General features: G+C 39.6%; 1 protein-coding gene across 4 annotated transcripts in view; it reads left to right on the forward strand.

The window, feature by feature from the left end:
• The first annotated feature begins 11,377 nt into the window (after nucleotides 1–11,377).
• Nucleotides 11,378–22,164, forward strand: part of CPSF6 (cleavage and polyadenylation specific factor 6) — a 34,042-nt gene continuing 23,255 nt past the window's right edge. For 2 of the 4 annotated variants that reach the window (XM_082635807.1, XM_082635808.1), the window contains exons 1-3: nucleotides 11,384–11,535; nucleotides 19,357–19,566; nucleotides 21,231–21,334. In XM_082635807.1, the coding sequence (XP_082491933.1) occupies nucleotides 11,476–11,535; nucleotides 19,357–19,566; nucleotides 21,231–21,334 (374 nt within the window). In that variant the 5' untranslated portion in view covers nucleotides 11,384–11,475. Of the gene's footprint in view, nucleotides 11,536–19,356; nucleotides 19,567–21,230; nucleotides 21,335–22,164 lie in introns of all 4 variants that reach the window. The other 2 variants (XM_082635805.1, XM_082635806.1) reach the window with 2 other exon arrangements.

A 22,164-nucleotide genomic window follows, 5' to 3' on the forward strand; every position in this document is an offset into this window, starting at 1 on the left:
TAAGATTGGAACTTTCTACCCTGAAGAAAATCAGGATATGGAATGGATTTGGGGTAGTGAAAATAATGTCTGTGCAAGTTTCCTACCCATGTGCATTTATCTTTCACAACTCCCCATGCTACCTGACAGCAGGTAAAGAAAACTTTGCTCATCTAAACTGATATAATTTTTCTCTTTTCAAATCAGTGGGCCACCTTCCCTGGGTTATCTCATCTACTGCCAAGGCTTTAAATACCATCCATGAGGATACCTCTCAAAGCAGTACCTTCAGGCCAGACCTTTCTCCTGAATGTTAAAGAGATATGCCCAACTGCCTACTAGATAACTACATTTTTTTAACTCAAAAGCATTTGAAACTCTCCTTTAAAAAAAAAAATCCTTGTCTTTTAGAGATACATGCTAAAATATCTACAGAAGAAATGATATGATATTTGGAATTTGCTTCAAAATATGTCAGTGGAAAGAGGGGGAGGTGTGGGTTTAGCTTAAATCAGATAGATGAAGTGGTAGCTGTTGAAGTTAAAGTTGAGTATGCATGAAATTATCATACTATCCTTTCTACTTTGTGTATGTTTGACACTTGTCATAAGAAATTTTAAAGGCACCTCAAACTCAACATGTATATGAAAGTCAAGATATGATTTCAGGGCTTCCCTTGTGGCGCAGTGGTTGAGAATCCGCTTGCCAATGCAGGGGACACGGGTTCGGGCCCTCCGGAGGATCCCACACGTCGCGGAGCTGTTGGGCTCGTGCGCCACAGCTACTAAGCCTGTGCTCTAGAGCCCACGAGCCACAGCTGCTGAAGCCCGCGCGCCTAGAGCCCGTGCTCTGCAACGGGAAAGGCCGCCGCAATGAGGAGCCCGCGCACCGCAGCGAACAGCGGCCCCCGCTCGCCCGCAGCTAGAGAGAGCCTGTGAGCAGCAACGAAGACCCAACGCAGCCAAAAATAAATAAATAAAAATAATAAATAATAAATTGTTAAAAAAAAAAGATATGGTTTCAGCCACACACATAAAGACTTAAAATAATAGTGTCTTTACAGGAGAAAAGGTATTTCTCTCTCATGTAAGTCTGGTAAATCACTCCACAGCATCAGGGGCCCAAGTTCCTTCTATCTTATTGCATCCCTATCCCTATGGTGTTCTCTTGGCCTTCATGGTCCCAGATGTGATATCGTATCACATTTCAACCAACAAGAAAGAAAAGATGAAGGGAATATGCCACTCCTTTTAAGAGTGCAACCCAGAAGTCACAAACATCACTCCCACTCAGATCCCATTTCCCTGGACTTAATTATGTGAATAATTTAGCTGTAAGCACGGCAAGGAAATATACTGTCTTCTGCGGTAGCCATGTGCCAAACTCAAGACTTCTGATACTAAGAAAGAAGAGAAGACATGTGGGAGGACAACTAACAGCCTCCAGCCCATTCTGCCCCTCTAGTCACCCAAATATCCATGTGCACCCTTCTTTCTACACATTTATTTCCTCCCTGGGGGAAGAAACCACCAAAGTCCCATCCAGTTTCTGCATCCAGCTCAAAGTTCACAATCTCTGTTTAATTCTCAGTCCTATCTAGAGCACCCATGTATAATTCCTCATGGTCTGGTAGCCTATAAACTAAAAGAAAGTCACCTGCCTCCAATCATCCTGTTATAAATTGTAGAGCACGAATAAGATTGCTCCATATATATATATATATTTTTCCCCTCCCTTTTAAACCATCTATTTGAAAAGAGGTGAATGGGAAAGACACAGCAGCCTCTGGTTCATTGCAATCATCAAATCCTGCAGATCAGTAATTGCAAAGACTCCCTTCACTGGTATTGGAGTGAGTCCCTAGGTTATCCCGTATGGCAGTTGCTATTATTGCTGCTTGGGGGTGGACAGGTGGGGTAAGTGGGAACTTCTCTCCTGAATCATTGCCCTTTTCTCTCCATGACCCCAAATTTTGTCCTATGGAAGGTTCTTCCTGTCCATTCTTCTCGGTGGCCACATCTGAAATAGGCTTTGTAGAGTGTGCTCTACTTGGGGCTGGCTGCTTAGTTTTCAAAAGGGATTTCTGTGCTGCAGGCTTGGGAGATGTTGTGCAAGTAACCACACAGCAAATGTTTCCGCTAGATATTTTTTAAGGCTGAAGACTGATCTTTTATCAAAAAGGCATGGAAACATTATCTCCTAAAGCCTCCAAAAAGGAACACCGTCCTGCCAACGCTTTGATTTTAGCCCAGTAAGACCCATTTCAGTCTTCTGACCTCCAGAACTCTAATTTTGGAGGTTACCTTTAATTTTTTGAGTAACATATTTAACATATATAACAATTTAACATATATATTTTTTCAACCTATGTCTGAAGTTATTCGATAGTTCTATCATAGTCCAGAACAGAACCTTAGCACAAGCTATTTCTATCTATTCTAGCATCATTATCACGTTGGCTTTTACATACATGTTTACTGCCTCATGGTTGCCATACCGTTGCCATAACTCCATTTGGTACCAAGTTTACATTCAAGGAAGAAAAAAGGGGGGGGGGAGGTGAAGAGAAAGTTTATATCTATCCTATTTATTAAGAAAGCAAAACTTTTCTCATAAGCTGCTAGCAGAATTCCAACTAGCTTGCATTGGCCAGAACCAAGTCCCTAGTTGCAAAGGAAGCTAGGAAAACGAAGGCAACACAGTATTTGCTAGTAGATCAGGATTCCATTCCCACTTTACAAAACGTGATAATGATTTATAAGAGGGAACCAAATGCATCCCTTCTAATTATGATCTGGAACAAGTCACTTTCCTCTGTTGTAACACTAGCACATTATATTAGATCATCTTTGTTGGTGATGAAGGCCTGGGGCAAAATAATAATAGCAGAATGGAAAGTATCTGAGAACTAGTTAAAGAAAATTTTAAAAGGTTTGAGACTGAATGAGCTGAGGCTTTTCAACAGTTTGCTTTTTTTTTTTTCATTTCTTTCAACATTACTTAGTAAACACCTATATCTCAGTTCTAATTTCTTTTACTTGGTTATTCAAAGATTCATGTGGGATCATCACTGCTCTACCACCAACCTGTTTAGAATTAGGTTTTCTCTTCTATTAAAAAAAGGGGGAACTTGGATTCGTAGGTCCTTCTTAGCTCTGAAATTTCTTGATTCTTTTTTATCAAGTCAATTCAGCCATCATTCATTTAATGCCTTTTATAACTAAGGCATTCTTCAAGATGCTGTGGGAATATAGAGATGAGTAAAATGTGTTCCTTGACCCCAGGGAATTCACAGTATAATAAGTGTGACATTAGGGTTTATCATCATCATCATCATTATCATCACCATCAGGCCTGCTTTTCTTCAGGCCTGCTCGCTTCCAAACATTGTTGTAGCCTAGTACAGAGATAGTTTGTAACTTTACCCTAGGTATTTCCTTTCCTGGCTCCATGTAATTGGGATTGTTTCTTTTCTTTTATTTATTTTACTTTTGGCTGCGTTGGGTTTTCATTGCTGCACACGGGCTTTTCTCTGGTTGCAGCGAGCGGGGGCTACTCTTCGTTGTGGTGCGCAGGCTTCTCATTGCGGTGGCTTCTCTTGTTGTGGAGCACGGGCTCTAGGCGCATGGGCTTCTGTAGTTGTGGGGCACGGCATGTGGGATCTTCCCAGACCAGGGCTCGAACCCATGTCCCCTGCATTGGAAGGAGGATTCTTAACCACTGCGCCACCAGGGAAGTCCTGGGATTGTTTCTTGAAGAAGGGAGAGAGAATACAGAAAAAAAGAGTGAATGGCAGGATTAGCTTCTTTTTGGAAGGATCCATGAAAATGAGGTGGAGCTGGAGATACACTAGCTTGCTAGTCAGAACTCCATTATAGCTTCCCTAGCTCCTGAGATAAAACATTTCTTCTTGACTTGAGTGAAGAAGAGGCATTAAAAAAAAAACTAGTACAAGTGCTCACTATTGAAGAATTAAATCACTGAACTGGCCATGTGGAAGGCTTAACCAGATTTGACTAATACACTTTAATCTCATTACTCTTGGGCTAGAATTTAGAACAATGCAGGTTGTAAAGTAAGCTTGGCCTAGAAAGATCACTTCTAGCTTTTTGATCTCACAAGTGAATGTACATGGTAGGTAACATTTACTCATTTCTATACTTTCTATTCTACATATTCTTCTTTGCCCCTCCAGATCCACTTTCTACCCTTTTCCACCCTGCTCTCTACCTCAGTGGGTGAACTTTATGGACCATATCAGTGGTACCTCTTCCACCTTTCCAGTTGGGTTCATCCAACAGGAGGCCCTACCAGGAGATCTAAGGTCAAGAGCGGAGAAATATCAGGTATTTACTTTCCAGGTTCTCTCCACTGTGTGCCTCTACTGAAGGCTACAGCCTAGGCAAGGGGTCTTCTCTTACAGTTACAGATTTCTCTGAGTTTTAGTAACTGATTGCTCTCTTTGTCCCTTCAACCTTGCCCTACAGTGCTTCATCACCCTTTATCAGTTTCTCTTAACCCTGCCCACACGCTGGTAAATCATTGCTCTATTAAATTCTCTCTTTTCATATACAAATCAATGATCACTGCAAAGTAAAGAGCTGTTACAGTGGAGGATTACTGGACTGAATGTCAATATTATGACACAGTATGAGTGTGTTTCGTGTTTGGTAATTACAATCATTGTTGCTTTTGTTGTGGACATCCATTTACAATGCTTGGTGTCAGTTTATTTATCTCTTGTAAAAATAAAATACAGTGTGTGTGTGTGAAAAAAGAATCTCTCTTTTCCACATTGAGTGTGGCATCTCTTTCTTGCTGCGTTCTGACTGGCACATCTTCCCAGAGAATTCCAAATGAGTATCACTGCTTCTAAGGACTACTAGCTCCCTCACATCCCACACACCATACTGTACATAGACTATAGTTTTTGTTATAAACTTATTTATTTTATTTACTTTTGGCTGCATTGGGTCTTTGTTGCCACGCGGGTTTTCTCTAGTTGCAGTGCGTGGGGGCTACTCTTCGTTGCAGTGCACGGGCTTCTCGTTGTGGTGGCTTCTCTTGTTGCAGAGCACGGGCTCTAGGCACGTGGGCTCAGTAGTTGTGGCTCGCAGGCTCTAGGGCGCAGACCCAGTAGTTGTGGCGCACAGGCTTAGTTGCTCCGCGGCATGTGGGATCTTCCTGGACCAGGGCTTGAACCCATGTCCCCTGCATTGGCAGGCGGATTCTTAACCACTGCGCCACCAGGGAAGCCCATACTTTCTAATTTGAGCTGATGCTTATAAAGCATTCGTCTCAGGGGCTGGCACATATTATTATATGCTCAATAATTATTGGTTCTTTCCCATTTCTCTTGTCCTCATCCTAACACTCTATTTGAGGTAGATAGTATTATCCCTATTTTTTTCAACAGGTCCTATTGAGTTTAAGTAACTGTTGCCCAAAATGTCACACTTGGGTCTCAAATGACAGTGTTGAGTCTCAAACCTAGATCTGTCACATTGCATGTTACCATGCCACTTCTTACTACATCATGATGGAGTTTTGTTTACATTTGTAACACTCATTACTACCTACTACAGTGGCCCCCACATAGTAGTTGCATTAAAAATATGTGTTAGGGCTTCCCTGTTGGTGCAGTGGTTGAGAGTCTGCCTGCCAATGCAGGGGACACAGGTTCGTGCCCTGGTCCGGGAAGATCCCACATGCCACGGAGCGGCTGGGCCCGTGAGCCATGGCCGCTGAGCCTGCGCATCTGGAGCCTGTGCTCTGCAACGGGAGAGGCCACAACAGTGAGAGGCCTGCGTATCGCAAAAAAAAAAAAAAAAAAATGTGTTAAAGGAATTCCCTGGCAGTCCAGTGGTTAGGACTCTGTGCTTTCACTGCTGAGGGCCCAGGTTCAATCCCTGGTCAGATCCCGCAAGCCGCGCAGTTAAAAAAATTATATATATGCGTGTTGATTAATGGAATGAATAAATTATATCATCACTTATACATTTATTTAGTTGCTGTATAAGTTGTAGGAAAAAATAAACAGTATGATTATTAATTTTGAGCCCCATTAGCTCCATAAAAATTGATTTTTGATACTAAAAAAAATACTTCCATTCATATTAATGTTATTGTGTTTTACTGAAGTCCAGTCCTTCACATGGACTTTATATTTCCATTTCACCTCCAGTAATTTCCAGAAACAAATCGCAAAGATTTGTTTGCAAAGACAAATACATTTTACAAAGCACAAAATAAGGCCACTTGTAACAAACAACACACTTTAAAGTCATGGCAAGAACTGTTTATTTATTTATTTTTTGGTGGGTTTTTTTTGCCTTTTTTTCTTTTCTTTTTTTTTTTAATATGTTGTCTTTTGCCTTTTTTAAAAAATTTATTTATTTATGGCTGTGTTGGGTCTTCATTTCTGTGTGTGGGCTTTCTCTAGTTGTGGCAAGCGGGGGCCCTCTTCATCGCGGTGCGCGGGCCTCTCACTATCGCGGCCTCTCTTGTTGTGGAGCACAGGCTCCAGACGCACAGGCTCAGTAATTGTGGCTCACGGGCCCAGCTGCTCCGCGGCATGTAGGATCCTCCCAGCCCAGGGCTCGAACCCGTGTCCCCTGCATTGGCAGGCAGATTCTCGACCACTGCGCCACCAGGGAAGCCCTGTTTATTTTTTAAAATATATTTTCACACAAATGTTGAAAAATAGTCTATGGCAAACTACAGTGTAGCCTTCAGATGTTTTTATTTTTTAATCAGGTGTGTCTCATTAGGATTATAATTTTCTAAATTCCAAGCTCCATCCTGAGTCCAAATGAATAGCTATACTGCACAATAAAGTCTTAATTCTATGGTTTTTTATTTTTAAAACTAAAGTTTACATTTTTCTTGATTATACAGTTAATAAATATATATCATAGCAACAATGAAAACAGAAGTGTGTAAATAAATAAGAAACTAAAAATACTCAGATCTCCACTGCCCAAAAATGATATTAACATTTGGATGTGTTTGTAGCCAGTATTTTGCCTATACATACTTGAGATGAACTTTTTATTTTGGCCAGTATCTGATCATCCTGGCACTGTGTACATGATCCTTTGCTTAATGTTCCAGCCTTGGACTTTGAATCTTGAGGGAATGTACAAAAAAACAACACAGAGTAGGTACGAGGTGGCTTCAGCTCAGTAAAAAGTGTGTCTGTCTAGCAAGGATCAACCGTTAAGGGTGGAGTTCAGCCCAGTGATATCTAGTGGCAACAATGCTGGTGAAAGCTTCCTAGGCAGTTTCTCTCTGCAACATGATCCTGACTCTACTTTGCCTCCTCTGGTTTTTCTGCCTGTTTTCCAAACTCAGTTCTCAAGGCTTTTAGTCAATTTTGTGTGTTGACTGATACCTCACAATATATTTTCTTACTTTTAGTGTCAACTTGAGTCCTCTTTCTTTTACTCACAGCTGAGTACATCCTAAATGATATATTAGGGCGAATTCACCAATGTTAGACCACTGTTGACCTATAAAAACTGCAATTTTAGGTGGTTCAGTCTAACAGAATTTGGTTAACAGGAAGTGCAGTGCTTGAAATATGAAACTGACTGATTCAAGGAGGGAATGCCCCACTCTTCTGGACTTTAACAGGTCTTTCTTATTTAGCCATCACAAAATAGTTGGTTTAACCATTGTCTCTGAAATGGAGTATACAAATCTGTTCATTGGGATATAGAAAGACATTAGATCATGTACTGTTATAATTTTTATTTAAAAAATTGAAAACTTCAGCTGAACTAATATGTAATATGTGAATTGACACTAGTGTCCTCACTCAATTCATATGTCAAATGGTTTTATGTCACTAAGGTATGTAGAAGGTATGAATCGAGGTTTCCTGGGGCCCAATATGTCTATATTTGGGGAGCTTTCTTAAAGAAAGAACAAAAAGATTATGAATACAAAATAAGTTATGAAAGCAAATTGTTATTTAGAAGAAGAAAAGAAAAAGGAATTTCAGGTTCATGTGATTTTCTCAAAAAGAGAAAAAAATGTATGGTGAGTTGATAATTTTATATGCCTCATTATTTAGTGTATTCCTGTCAGTAGAGACTTTCATTTTGACTAGCCATTAATTAGAACCAAATCTTCCACTTATAATTTTGCATGTCTCTTTAGATTAATTTTCTAAAGAATAGTATATAATTCCATACCTTTCAAACTTTGTTTCTCCTCCACTACCCACATACCTCCAGAGCCTAGCACGGTTGGACACTCCCAGATCACAATATGACATCTGGCCTTGTGTCTTCGTACCACAGAAGTTGGGTGAGTCGGCACAGTAGCAATAAAAATATTCCTAGAGGGCTTCCCTGGTGGTGCAGTGGTTGGGGGTCCGCTTGCCGATGCAGGGGACGCGGGTTCGTTCCCCGGTCCAGGAGCATCCCACATGCCACGGAGCAGCTGGGCCCGTGAGCCATGGCCGCTGGGCCTGCGCGTCCGGAGCCTGTGCTCCTCAACGGGAGAGGCCACAACAGTGGGAGGCCCACGTACCGCAAAAAAACCCCAAAAAAACAAACAAAAAAAACAGTCATGCTAACAGCTGACTTTTCACAGGTAGCAATAGAAGTCAGAATCTTGGAGTGATTTTTAAGCGTACTGAAAGAACAAAAACTGCTTTTACCCCACTTCTCCTCTGACTCTCGCCTTGCTCTTTCACTTATAGGACTCTTGTGATTCCTTTGGACCCACCAGGAAATCCAGGATAATCTCCCTATCTCAAGATCCCTAACTTAATCATATCTGCAAAGTCTGTTTTAGAATGTAAGGTAACATATTCACAGATTCCCGGGATTGGGATGTAGAACTCTATGATGGGCCATTATTGTACCTACCACATTACCAATCTAAAAAATGCTCTTGCCCTTTATCATGAGTGGCTCTTTTTTTCTATGAAGCCCCATAGAAAAAAGGAAATCAGTGTTTCCAAGAAGCAGAAGCAGATAGGCATTTTTCATACTATGTCATTTAAACCACTATCAACCTTCAGCCTTGGTGAGGTAAATATTATTACCCCAATTTTAAAGATTCTGAAACTGAACATGAGAGAGGATAGGTAACTTGAAGGAGGTCATCTAGCTGGTAAAGTGTCTGACTAGAAATTTGTATCCAGATCACCAGACTGGTCTCTAAGACTCCAACCAAGCTTTTCTACCATATCAAGTACAGTTATCACTTGGCTTATCATTGTATGAATAATTTCTGGGCAGTATGTATCTTATGAAACACACTCTAACTTGGTGGGTTTTAAAAAGGGTGAAAAAGAAATAAAGAATGGGAGAAGGTTTCAAACTGGAGAGACATCTTTGAATAAAGTGTGGTAGTCCCCACTTACCTGAGGGGATATGTGCCAAGACCCCAGTGGATGCCTGAAACTGCAGATAGTACTGAACCCAACGTATACAATGTTTTTTCCTGGACTAATAGGTATTAACACACATATGTGGAATTTAGAGAAATGGTATAGATAAACCTATTTGCAAAGCGGAATAAGACACAGACACAGAAAACAAACGTACAGACACCAAGGGGGGAGGGATGGTTGGATGGATTGGGAGATTGGGATTGATGTATGTACACTACTATGTGTGAAGTAGATGGCTGGTGAGTGCCTACTGTACAGCACAGGGGGAAAAAAAGGTACAATCTGTTTGCAGGACATATATTAAGTTAACCTTAAAAATGCATTCCAATATACTTTAGATGCAGACAAATATTGTTTGATTCCATTTATACGAGGTACCTAGAATAGTCAAATTCATAGAGTCAGAAAGTGCATTGGTAGATGCCAGGGGGTAGGGGCGTGGGGGGGGGATGGGGAGTTAGTGTTTAAAGGGGACAGAGTTTCAGTTTAGGAAGGTGAAAAATTCGGGAGATGGATGATGGTGAGAATTGCACAACAATTTGAATGTACTTAGTGCCACTGAACTGTACAGTTAAATATGGTTAAAATGGTATGTTTTATATTATGTGACTTTTACCACAATAAAAAAACATTTTAAAAAAAGTGCTAGACAAAAAGATGATTCATTTCCAGGGCTGGTTGGAGTGGGATGGCTAAAGATTACTTGACACTACTCAGAACAGTAGCAACTTGAAACTTAGAAATTGTCTATTTCCAGAATTTTCCATTTAACATTTTTGGACTGCAGTTGACCCCAGGTAACTGAAAACCTCTTTAAGGGAGGACTGCTATACTGGTGGCAAAAGCTTTCTTTATTAACCACGTGACTCCGGTTAAACCACTTTGGTTCTTTTTTTAAAAAATAAATTTATTTATTTGATTTATTTATTTTTGGCTGCGTTAGGTCTTCGTTGCTGTGCACGGGCTTTCTCTAGTTGCGGAGAGCAGGGTCTACTGTTTGTCCCGGTACTCAGGCTTCTTGCGGTGGCGGAGCACAGACTCTAGGCACACAGGCCTCAGTAGTTGTGGCACACGGGCTCAGTAGTTGCGGCTCACAGGCTCTAGAGCGGAGGCTCAGTAGTTGTGGTGCACGGGAGTAATTGCTCCTCAGCATGTGGGATCTTCCCGGACCAGGGCTCCAACCCAGCTCCCCTGCATTGGCAGGCGGACTCCCAACCACCGTGCCACCAGGAAAATCCGATTTTTTAGGCCTCAGTTCCCTTCCTCAACTGTAAAATGTTTGGATTTAATGACACCTTTTTCAGTTCTCTGACATTCTATGAGTCTAAGAGCGAAGCCCTTGCCTGAAGATACCTCCACCTTATAGGGTGGGTCCGAGGGGGACCGCATTCAAGTTAGAGACATTTAAACTATCCCAGAGAAAACCAACTGCAGCTCAAAGGTGGAAACAAATGAAGAGAGATGAAAGGTTGGGGGGGGCGGGTGGGACGCGCAGGAGATGAAAGAAGACGATGCCGAGGATACAGATGGAAAGATAAACAGCATGCAAATGACACAAGTAGCATGCAAATAACTCAAGATAATCATCAACGGGTAACTAGCATTTACAAGGCAAATGAAACTCTGCTGGTCTCTGAGGTTTTAGGGGTGAGACATCCTCTCTGGGCGCTCACAGAAAGCGGAGCTACACTTTGTATTTCATCGTGACATAAAACTTCCACCTCTCTAAAAGCCCTGGCTGTGAGAAATGTAAGAAAAACCGAGAAATGAAAATATCACAAAACGCTTGAGTCTGCCAGGGACAACGTGAAACCACAGTCTCTGGAAATGACTGGGACCACCCCCGCCCCGCCCCCCAAGCCTAATCCAGACACACAAAAGAAACCGATTGTGCTCTCCGAGGTGCAGTTTTGATTCTCCGCCTGCGGAACTGGCGGCAGCGGAGTAGACGCACGCCCCCTGCCGCCCCAGCCTCAGCCCTCGGAAGTGACGCAGCGCGCTCCGCCCCCGCCTCTAGATCCGCTGCTGCTGCCGCGGCGGGCGCTCCTGCAGGAGGTAGCGGCGGCGGCGGCCGAGGCCGAGGGAAGATGGCGGACGGTGTGGACCACATAGACATTTACGCGGATGTGGGCGAAGAGTTCAACCAGGTACGTGAGGGCCCTGGGCCCACGCCGCCGAAGTAGGCGGCGCTGCGGCTGGGATGCGGACCCGGGGCCCACCGTGGGCCGCGAGCCGCCGCGGCTGCAGCCCGTGCGCCCTTGGCGCCTGTGGGCCGCGCCGCCCGACCCAGGCGCGGCGCCCCCCTCACCCCTCGTTCTAGCGCGTCATTTTGCGGGCGGCGGGCGCCGCCACTCGCCGCGGGTTCCCGAGCGCGGACGCGGGCCGCCGTGCAGCTGCCGCCGACCCCTCCCTCTCCGCTGCCTCGCTCCCCATTGTTGGCGGCGGCCGGCGGGCGCTTCCCGCCGTGTTAGGCCTGGGCGGAGGGGTGGCTTGTGCGCGGGGGGAGAACGGGACACCTCTGCGCCCCTTCCCCGGCCGCCGGGGCGAGGAGGAAGCCTGGCGGGGCGCGCGCCGGCCGCCGTCTCGCCCCCGGCCCTGCCGCTCGGGCTCCGATTCTTCCGGTCGCTCCATTTTGTCTCTGTCGGCGCATGGTCGCCTCATGGAAGGCCGTATTCACGGCCCTTTGTATCCCGCGCGCTCTGCTTCCTGCGCTCCCTTGCTCGTGTTTGCGACAGGTTTCGGCGTGGCGCCTTCTTCCTCCTCCCCTCACACTCCGGGAAGGCGGCTTCGTGGCGGGCACGTTTGCAACAAGTCCTTTGACTTTCGGACCCATGGATCGTGTTTAAAAAGTCGGTTCGCTGCCTCCCTGCCTCGGTGGCCCAGGGCTTGTAGTGCCTTTGAGGCCCAGTCGTTCGTGCTTGGCCTTTGTGATGAAAATACCTGTAAAGATAGGTGGCCCGGGCGAAAAGGAAGACTTGGACGCCCGAGGGTTGGATGGAACAAAAAAGGCGGTAGCTCACCAAGAGATAAGAGGTGTGATGAAAGAATCTCACCCGAAATTCACATGGTGTTAGTTTTAAAATAAAGGATTGTAGCTATGACCCGATTTCCGAAAGCAAAATGTTTACTGTCCTCCGAGGGGTTTTGAAAGGCTGGAGAAAGTGAGAGTGCAAGGTTTTTCCGGTATCTCACTGGCCACAGTAGCCTAGAAGGACTGCGATGTCTGATGTTGGGCATCCTTGCGAAAGGTTGTTACTAGAGTAGTGACGTTTAAGCTGTAAGCCTACTGCTCACATCTCTACTCCCTTTTATGTAGTAACACATTTAAAAAATCAAATTGTGCCTAATTGCAGTGCACCTAATCGCTTTATCTCTTATATTTTCCAGGTCCATATGAGAAGCTTAGTAAAATTCTGGTTAATGTGTTTTTGTGGGTTTTTCCCCCTTCCATTAAGGATCTTATTTGTGACTAGGGGCTAAAGATTTTCTTATAAATAGGGAAAGCTAGAAATCCTTGCTGGTTTTTTTGAGGGATGATTGTGCCCCTGGTTTAAATATTAGGAAAAAAATGCAATTAGCTTTAAATGTTTCCTACTCCGTTAAAGACTGAATGAATATTTAAACGTAACCCACTGTAATCAAACATTAAGTTTAAAATTTTTTCTTTTTTGTTGTGCTTATATTTTGGATATATGATGCCTGAGTTGTGTCAATGACAGTTTAGAAAATTACCTTGAGTGCTAAACACAGTCAGATTCTAATCCTTTTTTAAGGTCAGTAGACAAAGACTTTTCGGAAATTTCTTTTCCTTTTATTTATCAAATGAATGTAACATTCCATCGAAAAGGGGTCCGTATCTGGAAGTAAAGGAAGAGTTAAATGTTCAAGACAGTCTTCATTAGCTTTCTTACAAGAAAATATATTTGCTTTGTCTTTCTACCCACAATAAAGGAAGAATTGGGCTACAATTTTAGAAGTTGAGCTTTCTTCAGAACCTTCTAATGAAATATTTTTTAGGCTTTTGCCTGTTTAATTTGGGATGGGCATTTCTCTAACCTGTATAGCTGGATGTAGTGATACTTGCTTATCCCTGTGCAGTAACTAGTGCTGACTGAGCAGGAGGTAAGAGGAGGTTAAAATTCTGTGGCCCTGATGAGGAACTGCTTTATAGGGTTCTTTTAAAAATGTAACTTTTTGTTGATTTGTACATACAGTATTATATTTCACACATAGTTGCATGATTTTTGCTAGAAAGATATTTATACTTTTCAATCGGTTAATGGGATTAAGTAGAGACTTTGTTTTTATTATTATTTTGCATATCACTGGCCTTTGTAATCTTCTGCTTGCTGTGGTAATTCCTGTTCAAAATATGGCCACATAAGGATAGTTGGTGGTTTTTAAGGTTCATCCTTCATTTTTAATAATGTTACTATCATTGAAATATTTATCTGAAATTTTATCAGAATTAGAGGCAACTACAAAATTATTGTTGATTGTTTTATTTTGCACTCTTATTAGCTGGTGACATTACTTCTGCTGGTTGCTGTAGTAAACTATGACTTTTTTTTGGCTGTGTTGGGTCTTCGTTGCTGCACACAGGCTTTCTCTAGTTGCAGGGAGCGTGGCTTCTCGTTGCGGAGCACAGGCTCTAGAGCGCAGGCTCAGTAGTTGTGGCACTCTAGAGCGCAGGCTCAGTAGTTGTGGCGCACGGGCTTAGTTGCTCCGCGGCATGTGGGATCTTCCTGGACCAGGGCTCTATCCCGTGTCCCCTGCACTGGCAGGCGGATTCTAAACCACTGCGCCACCAGGGAAGTCCCAACTATGACTCTTTATTTTGTTGTAGTTGAGTAAAATGTTTTGCTAAGTATAACGGGTCTTGACTTTGGCTTCTAAACTGCTGTAAACATTTGAAAAAAATCTTTGTTCTTCAATGTGAGCTGTAGTTTTAATTGCACAGTATGCTTTGAAATTCTTTGTAATTCATGTATTTTTCATTTTTTAAAATTTTAAAGGGTCATACTTTTATGATACATTTTTTTCATGTGTGTTTTGGTAAAGAACAGTAAAAACCTATTTGAAAATACGAGATATTCAGCTGTCTTAGAAGAAATTTTATTTTGGATATGGTGTGAGAAAAAGTTAGTGAAACTATAGAATAGTTCCTTTCTTCACCAGATGAATTAAGAATGGAGAATGAAATTGGAGAAAGGGAGAAGGCACAAGGGACTCAGCTATTCTTTATAGCTGCTCTTTTAGTTCTTAAGTTTAAGGTCTTTGCATGTAACCAACCAAATTGAGAACAGTTGCTCCAGTGGAAGAATTTGAACTTACAAACCTCTACCTTGGATTTGGAGTTGAGAAGAAAGTGGTTGGTTTCAGTCTCTATAGTGTGTATCAATTCAGTTTGAACTGGGATTTGTACTTGAAGGTAGTAGTTACTAGCCTAATATTTAATAATTATAGATTTTTATTTTGACCAAAACTAAATTAAATTTTTTAACTCAACTGTTTAATATATATTTCTTGAGTATTTGTTATATGCCAACAAGGAAGGATACAAAGTTTAGATAGTCTGTCCTTAGAGTGCACTGTAGTGCGATTGGGAGACACATAAATATAACACTCTGACAGGTCATGTGTTATAGAAAGACTCCTTTATGTGTATCTTTATCTGTAGAATTTTTGTTGGCAGAGGAGAGGAAAGTCAGATTTTGTGAACTTCAGGAAAGCTTATGCTGGGTGCGTTGAAATAGTGTGTATTTTGCTTGTTTGGGGAGCAAAAGCTCTTAATGTGGAATTTAGTTATTGATGTACCTGGTGGTAGGTCACTGATAGCAGTGCTCACTTAGTAATCTGACCATCCAACTTTAAAATGAAAACGTATATAGGTAGTGGGAAAAAATTCATTTGGAAGCTAGAGACCTAGACATGCTTAAGTCTACTTGCCTTTATATCATGAGTCGTTATAGTTTATATTTAGTTATTGTGTATCTGCTATAGCCAATGTCTAACTAATTTTGGAAAATAAGTTTATTAGGCAAATATCAGTGAAATCTTATTTCTAATAAATTTATGTTGAATAGAGAACCCTCTAAGATAAGGCTTGTAAGGTGGAAACTGAGGTAGGTAGAGATTGATTCAGAAACTTGGATAGAAATGTTTAGGGGAGCTGGAGCTCTTCTTACTCAGTTTTATTATTTATGAGTAGTTCATTCAGTTGCCCACTTTGTGGTTTATGTGGCATATTTTTAGTACCAAGTTGGCTTCCTTACCATTAGTTGAGCTTTTTACAGGGATTACAAACTAATTTTAATATCTACTTGAAACATAGACAAAATCAGAAAGTGAAGTATTTTAAAAAGATAAATATGTATTAGATTATCTGCTGTTGGATTTTATGTGCTGGTATATTATATTCTCTTCCATGGTATAGAATACATTTTGTAAATGCAAAATAAAACCTTTCCCCCTGCTATATTTCTCTAAATGGAAATGACTATTAAATTTCCTTTTTTTTTTTTTTTTTTTTTTTACTATGGGGACTTTGAACAAGTGGCCTTTGCTGTGCCATTAGTGGTAGTATCATATAATGCAGGAGTGGTATTAATACAATTTTAGGACCACCAAAAGCTGTCTTGGGCCTATCAGGGAGAGTGAAAATATAGTACAACTATACCACAGTCATCCCAATAATGGTATACACTATATCTGTGACATTAAAATTTTATGGGAGGTGATTAGGGAAAGTATGTCTAAAAAATAATTCTTTGGAGGAAGGGGTTAATGATAATGAAAAAAAGGTTGAGAAACACAGCTTTTAAAAGGAGCTAATTGAATTTTGGTTATTTTACTATCCATCTTAATTTAAGCATTTTCTCTGACTGGGCAACAGCTACTCATATATCATGAGGAACATAATCTTGAAGTGTACAATCTTGAAAGGATACCTTGCCTTTAAAATGATTATAGTAATTAGAATGTAGGGAATGAAATAACTTAGTGGATTTTTTAACAAACCTTAAGAGCTGTTGCCTACTGGAATTTATATATAATGTACAGCTCTGTTGGTGATAAGCTGCTATGAAAAGTAGGTAGTTAGAATTGGGCAGTATTTGGTATCTAAAATAATTAGAGGGGTAATGTTGATTTTTTTGTTGTTTTTGTTGGTTTTGAATGCCAATAAAATTTCCTAATGGTAATAATAAAAAAGACTACATAGTAGAACTTGACACTGTGGACTATCTCTCTTTGACAAAGTTTGTCCAATAGACTTTCAGAGCTCACCTTCTTTATATGTGACCTGTGATATACATTTTCCATAATTTCGGAATGTGCATGTTTTCCCCCTTTTAGAGTGGGAACAGAAAGTAGGATGTGTTCTGTGTGTGTGTATATATATATATATTTTTTTTCCTTAATCTGGAGGATAGGTGTGATATGCTAAAGCTGAAAAGGAAGATTGAGTATGTGTTTTGAGTTGCATTTTAGTAATGGTGGCAAATGTATTCAGATTCATTAATAATTTTTTCACCAAGTCCAAATGCATACCATTGGGGCTAGAAGTACAGGCTGTGGCCTTGGAACTGAGCGAAGCTAACTAGTCCACATGGAGATCAAACCCCAGGACCATGGTCTCAATTAGCATCATACTTCAACCAATTGGAAGCAGTCCAGCTACCAGACAAAATGGCTGATCCTAAATATTGGTAGAATCATATCAGTATGGAAAATTGGTTGGTGTCAACATAGGAATTCGTGGATGGACAAAAATAGTAAGTCATGGTGATTCACCAGGTTAGTGTAGCTGCAATTATGCTTGTAAATGATGTCTACTTATGTGAACATTTTCCTAGATTTACAACTAATGAAAAATCATAATGTGTTAACCTGTTTCATGAAAGTGTAAATCTAAATCCTTTTATTTTAGCGCTGCTATTAATAACCCTTGCATTCTCTTTTACTCTCCCTCAGACCATATAGTGTGATTATAGTCTCTGCTGAGGAGGATGGAAACACAACTCCTTTTGAATAATAGTAATAATAATTCTACTTGATGTACAGAACTGGATTGCCAAAGAGTCTAAAGTGCCCACTACCCCTTGCGGGAAGGTTTTTAGTATCTTAAGTGTGTGGAATCACTGCTGCAGCCATGCCACCTGAAGCTTCAGCTACACTGAAACTTCATAACAAAACTCACCCTTCTTTTTTCTAATTTTTGCTATCACTGCGATTTGATCATGTTGCTTGGTTTTTAAAAACTCAGTTCTCAAAGGTTATTTTGGTATTGTTGTACGAACAAAATTATGGCATTATTCAGTGACTTGTGGTCTTAGTTTCTGCCCATTGCTAATGATGGTTTTGTTCTCTGACTTACCTTGAGATTTTTGTTCCTTATTAAATGTTACAGACATTCAACCTGGTTAACAATGTTATGTAGAGATTCTGTTACATAATCAGTAAATTGGATAACTTCGTTATGCTGAAGGTTACCTGAAATGACTTTACAAATTTCAGGTCCCTTTGGCTATGTGTTATAAGTGGTGTTTCCCCTTCTAGATTTTTTTCTTCTTTTTCTGTTTCTTTTTTAAAAAATCTTTTTCTGGCTCCCTTCTGAATAACAAAACAACAGCCATGTTCCCTTGGGGCCTATAATAAAAATATTTTGTTGATCTGTTCACAGTCATCACAGATATCTTCTCTGTGTCATTCTTTATCCATACAATAGTCCCTAAAACTATTAGCTTTTCCTTATGTGCCATTTGTATTCATCCTTAGTGAATTGTATTAACGGAGAGGATATGAGTTATGTCTGAACTCTTTTAAGTTTATTGTTTTCTAAGTGTAATTGCCTCTCTTCCCTTACTATCTTTCAAATATTCTACCTCATAAGAATAAAATAGTTCACATCCATCTAGGTACTTAGCAGTGGAAAGGGAGGAAGATAAAAATAGAACTTTTCCTCTGATACTGGCTAGTCAAGGCTGTGGCCCAGTAACTATTACCAAAGGCAATTTAAATGGAGTTCAGTGTTCTGCCAGTACCTGCATTTCATTTTTCTTGTGCTTATTTACAGATTGAACCCTATTTTTCCATTTTTCTCCTGTTCACATATTTGCTTCATTTTCGTTTACCTCTTACTTGCATATCACTTGGGCATGTAAGTGGCATCTACTAGCATTGCTTTAATTCGGCTGCTGACAATGGCAAAGCTTTACTAGATCCTTGTTTGTATCCCTTTTCTCTTGGCTATGTAGATATCTTTTGCCAATTGACTAAGAAGTCAGGTAAGCATTAACTCTTTGTTGACTGAGAATAATGAAACTATGAATAGATACTAATTTGGATAGTTTAACCTGTGTTTTATTTATTGTTTCTCTTTCCCCTGTTCATTTGTTGTGATGTACGGAATCATTTACATACCCACATTTCTTTATCCCTTTCTTATGGCTTAGCTCACTATGCTTTTTCTAAAACTAATAGCTTTCGCAGAGTTGGAAAGCAAGATACTGAATACCAAAGAAAACAATAGTTGTGTTTTTCTGTTAAATATTAAAAGATTTGTGATGGCTCTGATTTTTGTGATATTTGTGTGTCAAAAAAAATTTAAGCCCATCTGTTTGTATTCGTGTGTTGTTACTTTTAGAGTATTATTATTTCCATGGAAAGTTTTTTATTATTACTTTATTTTGTCTACATGTTATTCTATTCCTAGAGGAATGTTATTTCCTGTATTATAATAAATATCGGTGGGAAAATAGTATTGATTGTATAGAAATTCGCTTTATAGGCACTGTTCAAGAAGAATACGTCTGTGGCATAAAGTGAAAAGATTTGTACTGCGATCTTTGGCTGTTTCTATCTTCTACCAAATGTTTAAAACAAAATAGTTGAATGAATTTGCATTCAAATCTGTTTAGTAGTAGTCTGACTATTGTATAATCTAGAGCATTATTTCTGTATCTCAGGAAGCTGAATATGGTGGGCATGATCAGATAGATTTGTATGATGATGTCATCTCTCCATCTGCAAATAATGGAGATGCCCCAGAAGATCGGGATTACATGGATACTCTCCCACCAACTGTTGGTGATGATGTGGGTAAAGGAGCAGCACCAAATGTTGTCTATACATATACTGGAAAGAGAATTGCATTATATATTGGAAATCTAACATGGGTAAGTGACTTAACATATGAATTAAATCATAGGTGATTGATTTCAAACTGTTCCAGTAGTTGGTTTTCTCCAGTTTTATAAAGTAAGAATTTGAAGTTACTAGATTTGTTCTACATGCTTGCTTATGCAACGAGGAGGGAGATACAAGTACCTTTAAAATATCGTAAATTCCAAATCTTCTAGTTCTGAATTTTGTAGACATTCAACTTGTTTTGGTAGAGATTACAGTTAAATATAGTTCGATTTTATCTTCAAATCAATTCTTTTTATTTTACTACTCCTACACTTCAGCTATCCCAGTTTTACAAAGAAAAATGCTCACGTAAAGTCTCAAACCGGGATTCAGAAGTGCAGGAGAGAAACACAGTACAACTTCCGGTTTTAAGAGTTTTCATTATCTAAATCATACTACAGACATGTTGAATTTCATTTTCGCTCATAAATTTGAAATCTGATTTATGGAAATGCTGCTATATACATTGTATTTTAATTTGGGTTATTTATGAGACTGTAGGATTATTATTGGTTGGGAGTTTCATTAGCTGGATGTTCAGTGTTATCTATATTTTATTAGTATTAAATCTTAAATATTTACTAAAATAGTCCTATAGAATTTTTGCATCTCTACTTAGAAACATTTGTTACACATACTTTAAAATTTTTAAATTGTCTAGAAATCAAAACTTGTTACTGTTCCATTTCCTTAATATCATTTTATTTTTAAATGTTTATGTTTTAAAAAAACTAATTGATCTATCTCCCACTACCCAGTCTGAGGAAATTTTTTTTTTTGAAGTTTTTTGGGTTTTTTTTTTTTTTTTTTTTTTTTTTTTTGATGTGGACCATTTTTAAAATCTTTACTGAATTTGTTACAATATTGCTTCTGTTTTATGTTTTGGTTTTTTGGCTCCGAGGCATATGGGATCTTAGTTCCCCAGCCAGGGATCGAACCCACACCCCCTGCATTGGAAGGCAAAGTCTTAACCACTGGACCGCCAGGGAAGTCCCTGAGCAATTTTTATAATATTGGAGACAGTAGCAATGTAGTTATGAAGAGTATGGTTGCTAAGTAAGCCTCTGAATCTTAGTTTTTACATGTTAGTTTTATAACCTTGGAAAAGGTCTTTAACCTCTCTATAACCTCTCTATCCCATGTGTAAAATGGGAGTGATATAGGACTTTTATGTTTTAAGAATTAAATATTTGATATAAAGTACATGGTAGGTACTCAATACATGTTAGGTGTTTTGTTTTGTTTTGTTTTTTTCCATCTTACATTGAAACATAAGATGGAGTTTATTTCCCCAAATAATTTCCTTTAAGGAAAGGAAGTGACAAGTGAGATTGGTTTTATTGAAAATTTAAAGTTGTAGCAGTTGAAAGCTGGAAGAGACCAAAAACTCATTAACAGTTTAAAAAAGAAAATCTATGTTCTCTCTAAGGGTATGTAGCTTCTGATTTCCAAAACTCTTATCAAGGGATAAAATTATTCCTCAGGTGCTTTTGTGCTATTTAAAAATTGAAGGCTGACTGGCAGTAATTGTACTTAATTTGCACTGAGCATTTTCTCTTGTTTATCCTGAGTTTACCCTTAAAAAAATAAATGGAAACAATAAAAATCTTGGATATGTTTTGATGGTTAATGAGGGGGAAATATCTTGCAGTGGACAACAGATGAAGACTTAACTGAAGCAGTTCATTCTTTGGGAGTAAATGATATTTTGGAGATAAAATTTTTTGAAAATCGGGCAAATGGCCAGTCAAAGGGGTAAGAATTTTGTTTTAATTCTTTTTTTTCCCTAATGGAAGTTAGTAGCTAGTGATTACAATTTGGGGGGCAACTTTCCTTGAAGTTAATGCTAGCTACACACGTGTAGGATGTTTTATTTCTGCATTGTCAGGAGGTTCCTGGATAAAGATTCATACTCATTTCATGTATCCTGTGATCTACCTCACTAAAACTAGTGGAGCTGGGAGTGTGGATAGATTGGGTCTCTTTTCCAATTTTCCTGAATTTTCTCCATCTATGGTTGAAATGATTTTTGAAATGACAGTTTGAAGAAGCATTGCTATCCCTGTAATTAAGGGATAGTGGAAGATGGGCAACTGAAGAATAATGTAACATGGATGTTTTGCTTTATTTTTTTAAACTATTAAACTACACAAATGAGGTAGGATCATTACGGGATCATTATAAAATACAGATGTCCAAACGTAAGAAAATAAAAAGCCACAATCTCACCATCCATAGATGATCGCTCTTGACATTTTAGTGAATATACTTTCAGGTTTTTAAATTTTTACTGCAAAAACAATAGGATTACAACTCACGTTTTATAATGTATTTGATACACAGAGTAAAACAAATACTTAACAATAAACATACATCTTCCCTAATGTATTAGTTCTTTCCATCATACCTTGTATGCTACTGTAATTTATTTTACCATTCTAATTTTTGGTTATTTGGGTTTCCAGTTTTTGCCTATTATAAATAATGTTGTGGCAGGCTTCATTTTATATAAATCTTTAGGTGCAGATTTTGGACTTTTTAAAAGGTAATTTGCTAGATGCAGAATGATAAAGTAAAAAATATGC

The sequence above is a fragment of the Mesoplodon mirus genome (assembly GCF_964341445.2).
Source record: "Mesoplodon mirus genome assembly, chromosome: 11".
Taxonomy (NCBI): Eukaryota; Metazoa; Chordata; class Mammalia; order Artiodactyla; family Ziphiidae; genus Mesoplodon; species Mesoplodon mirus.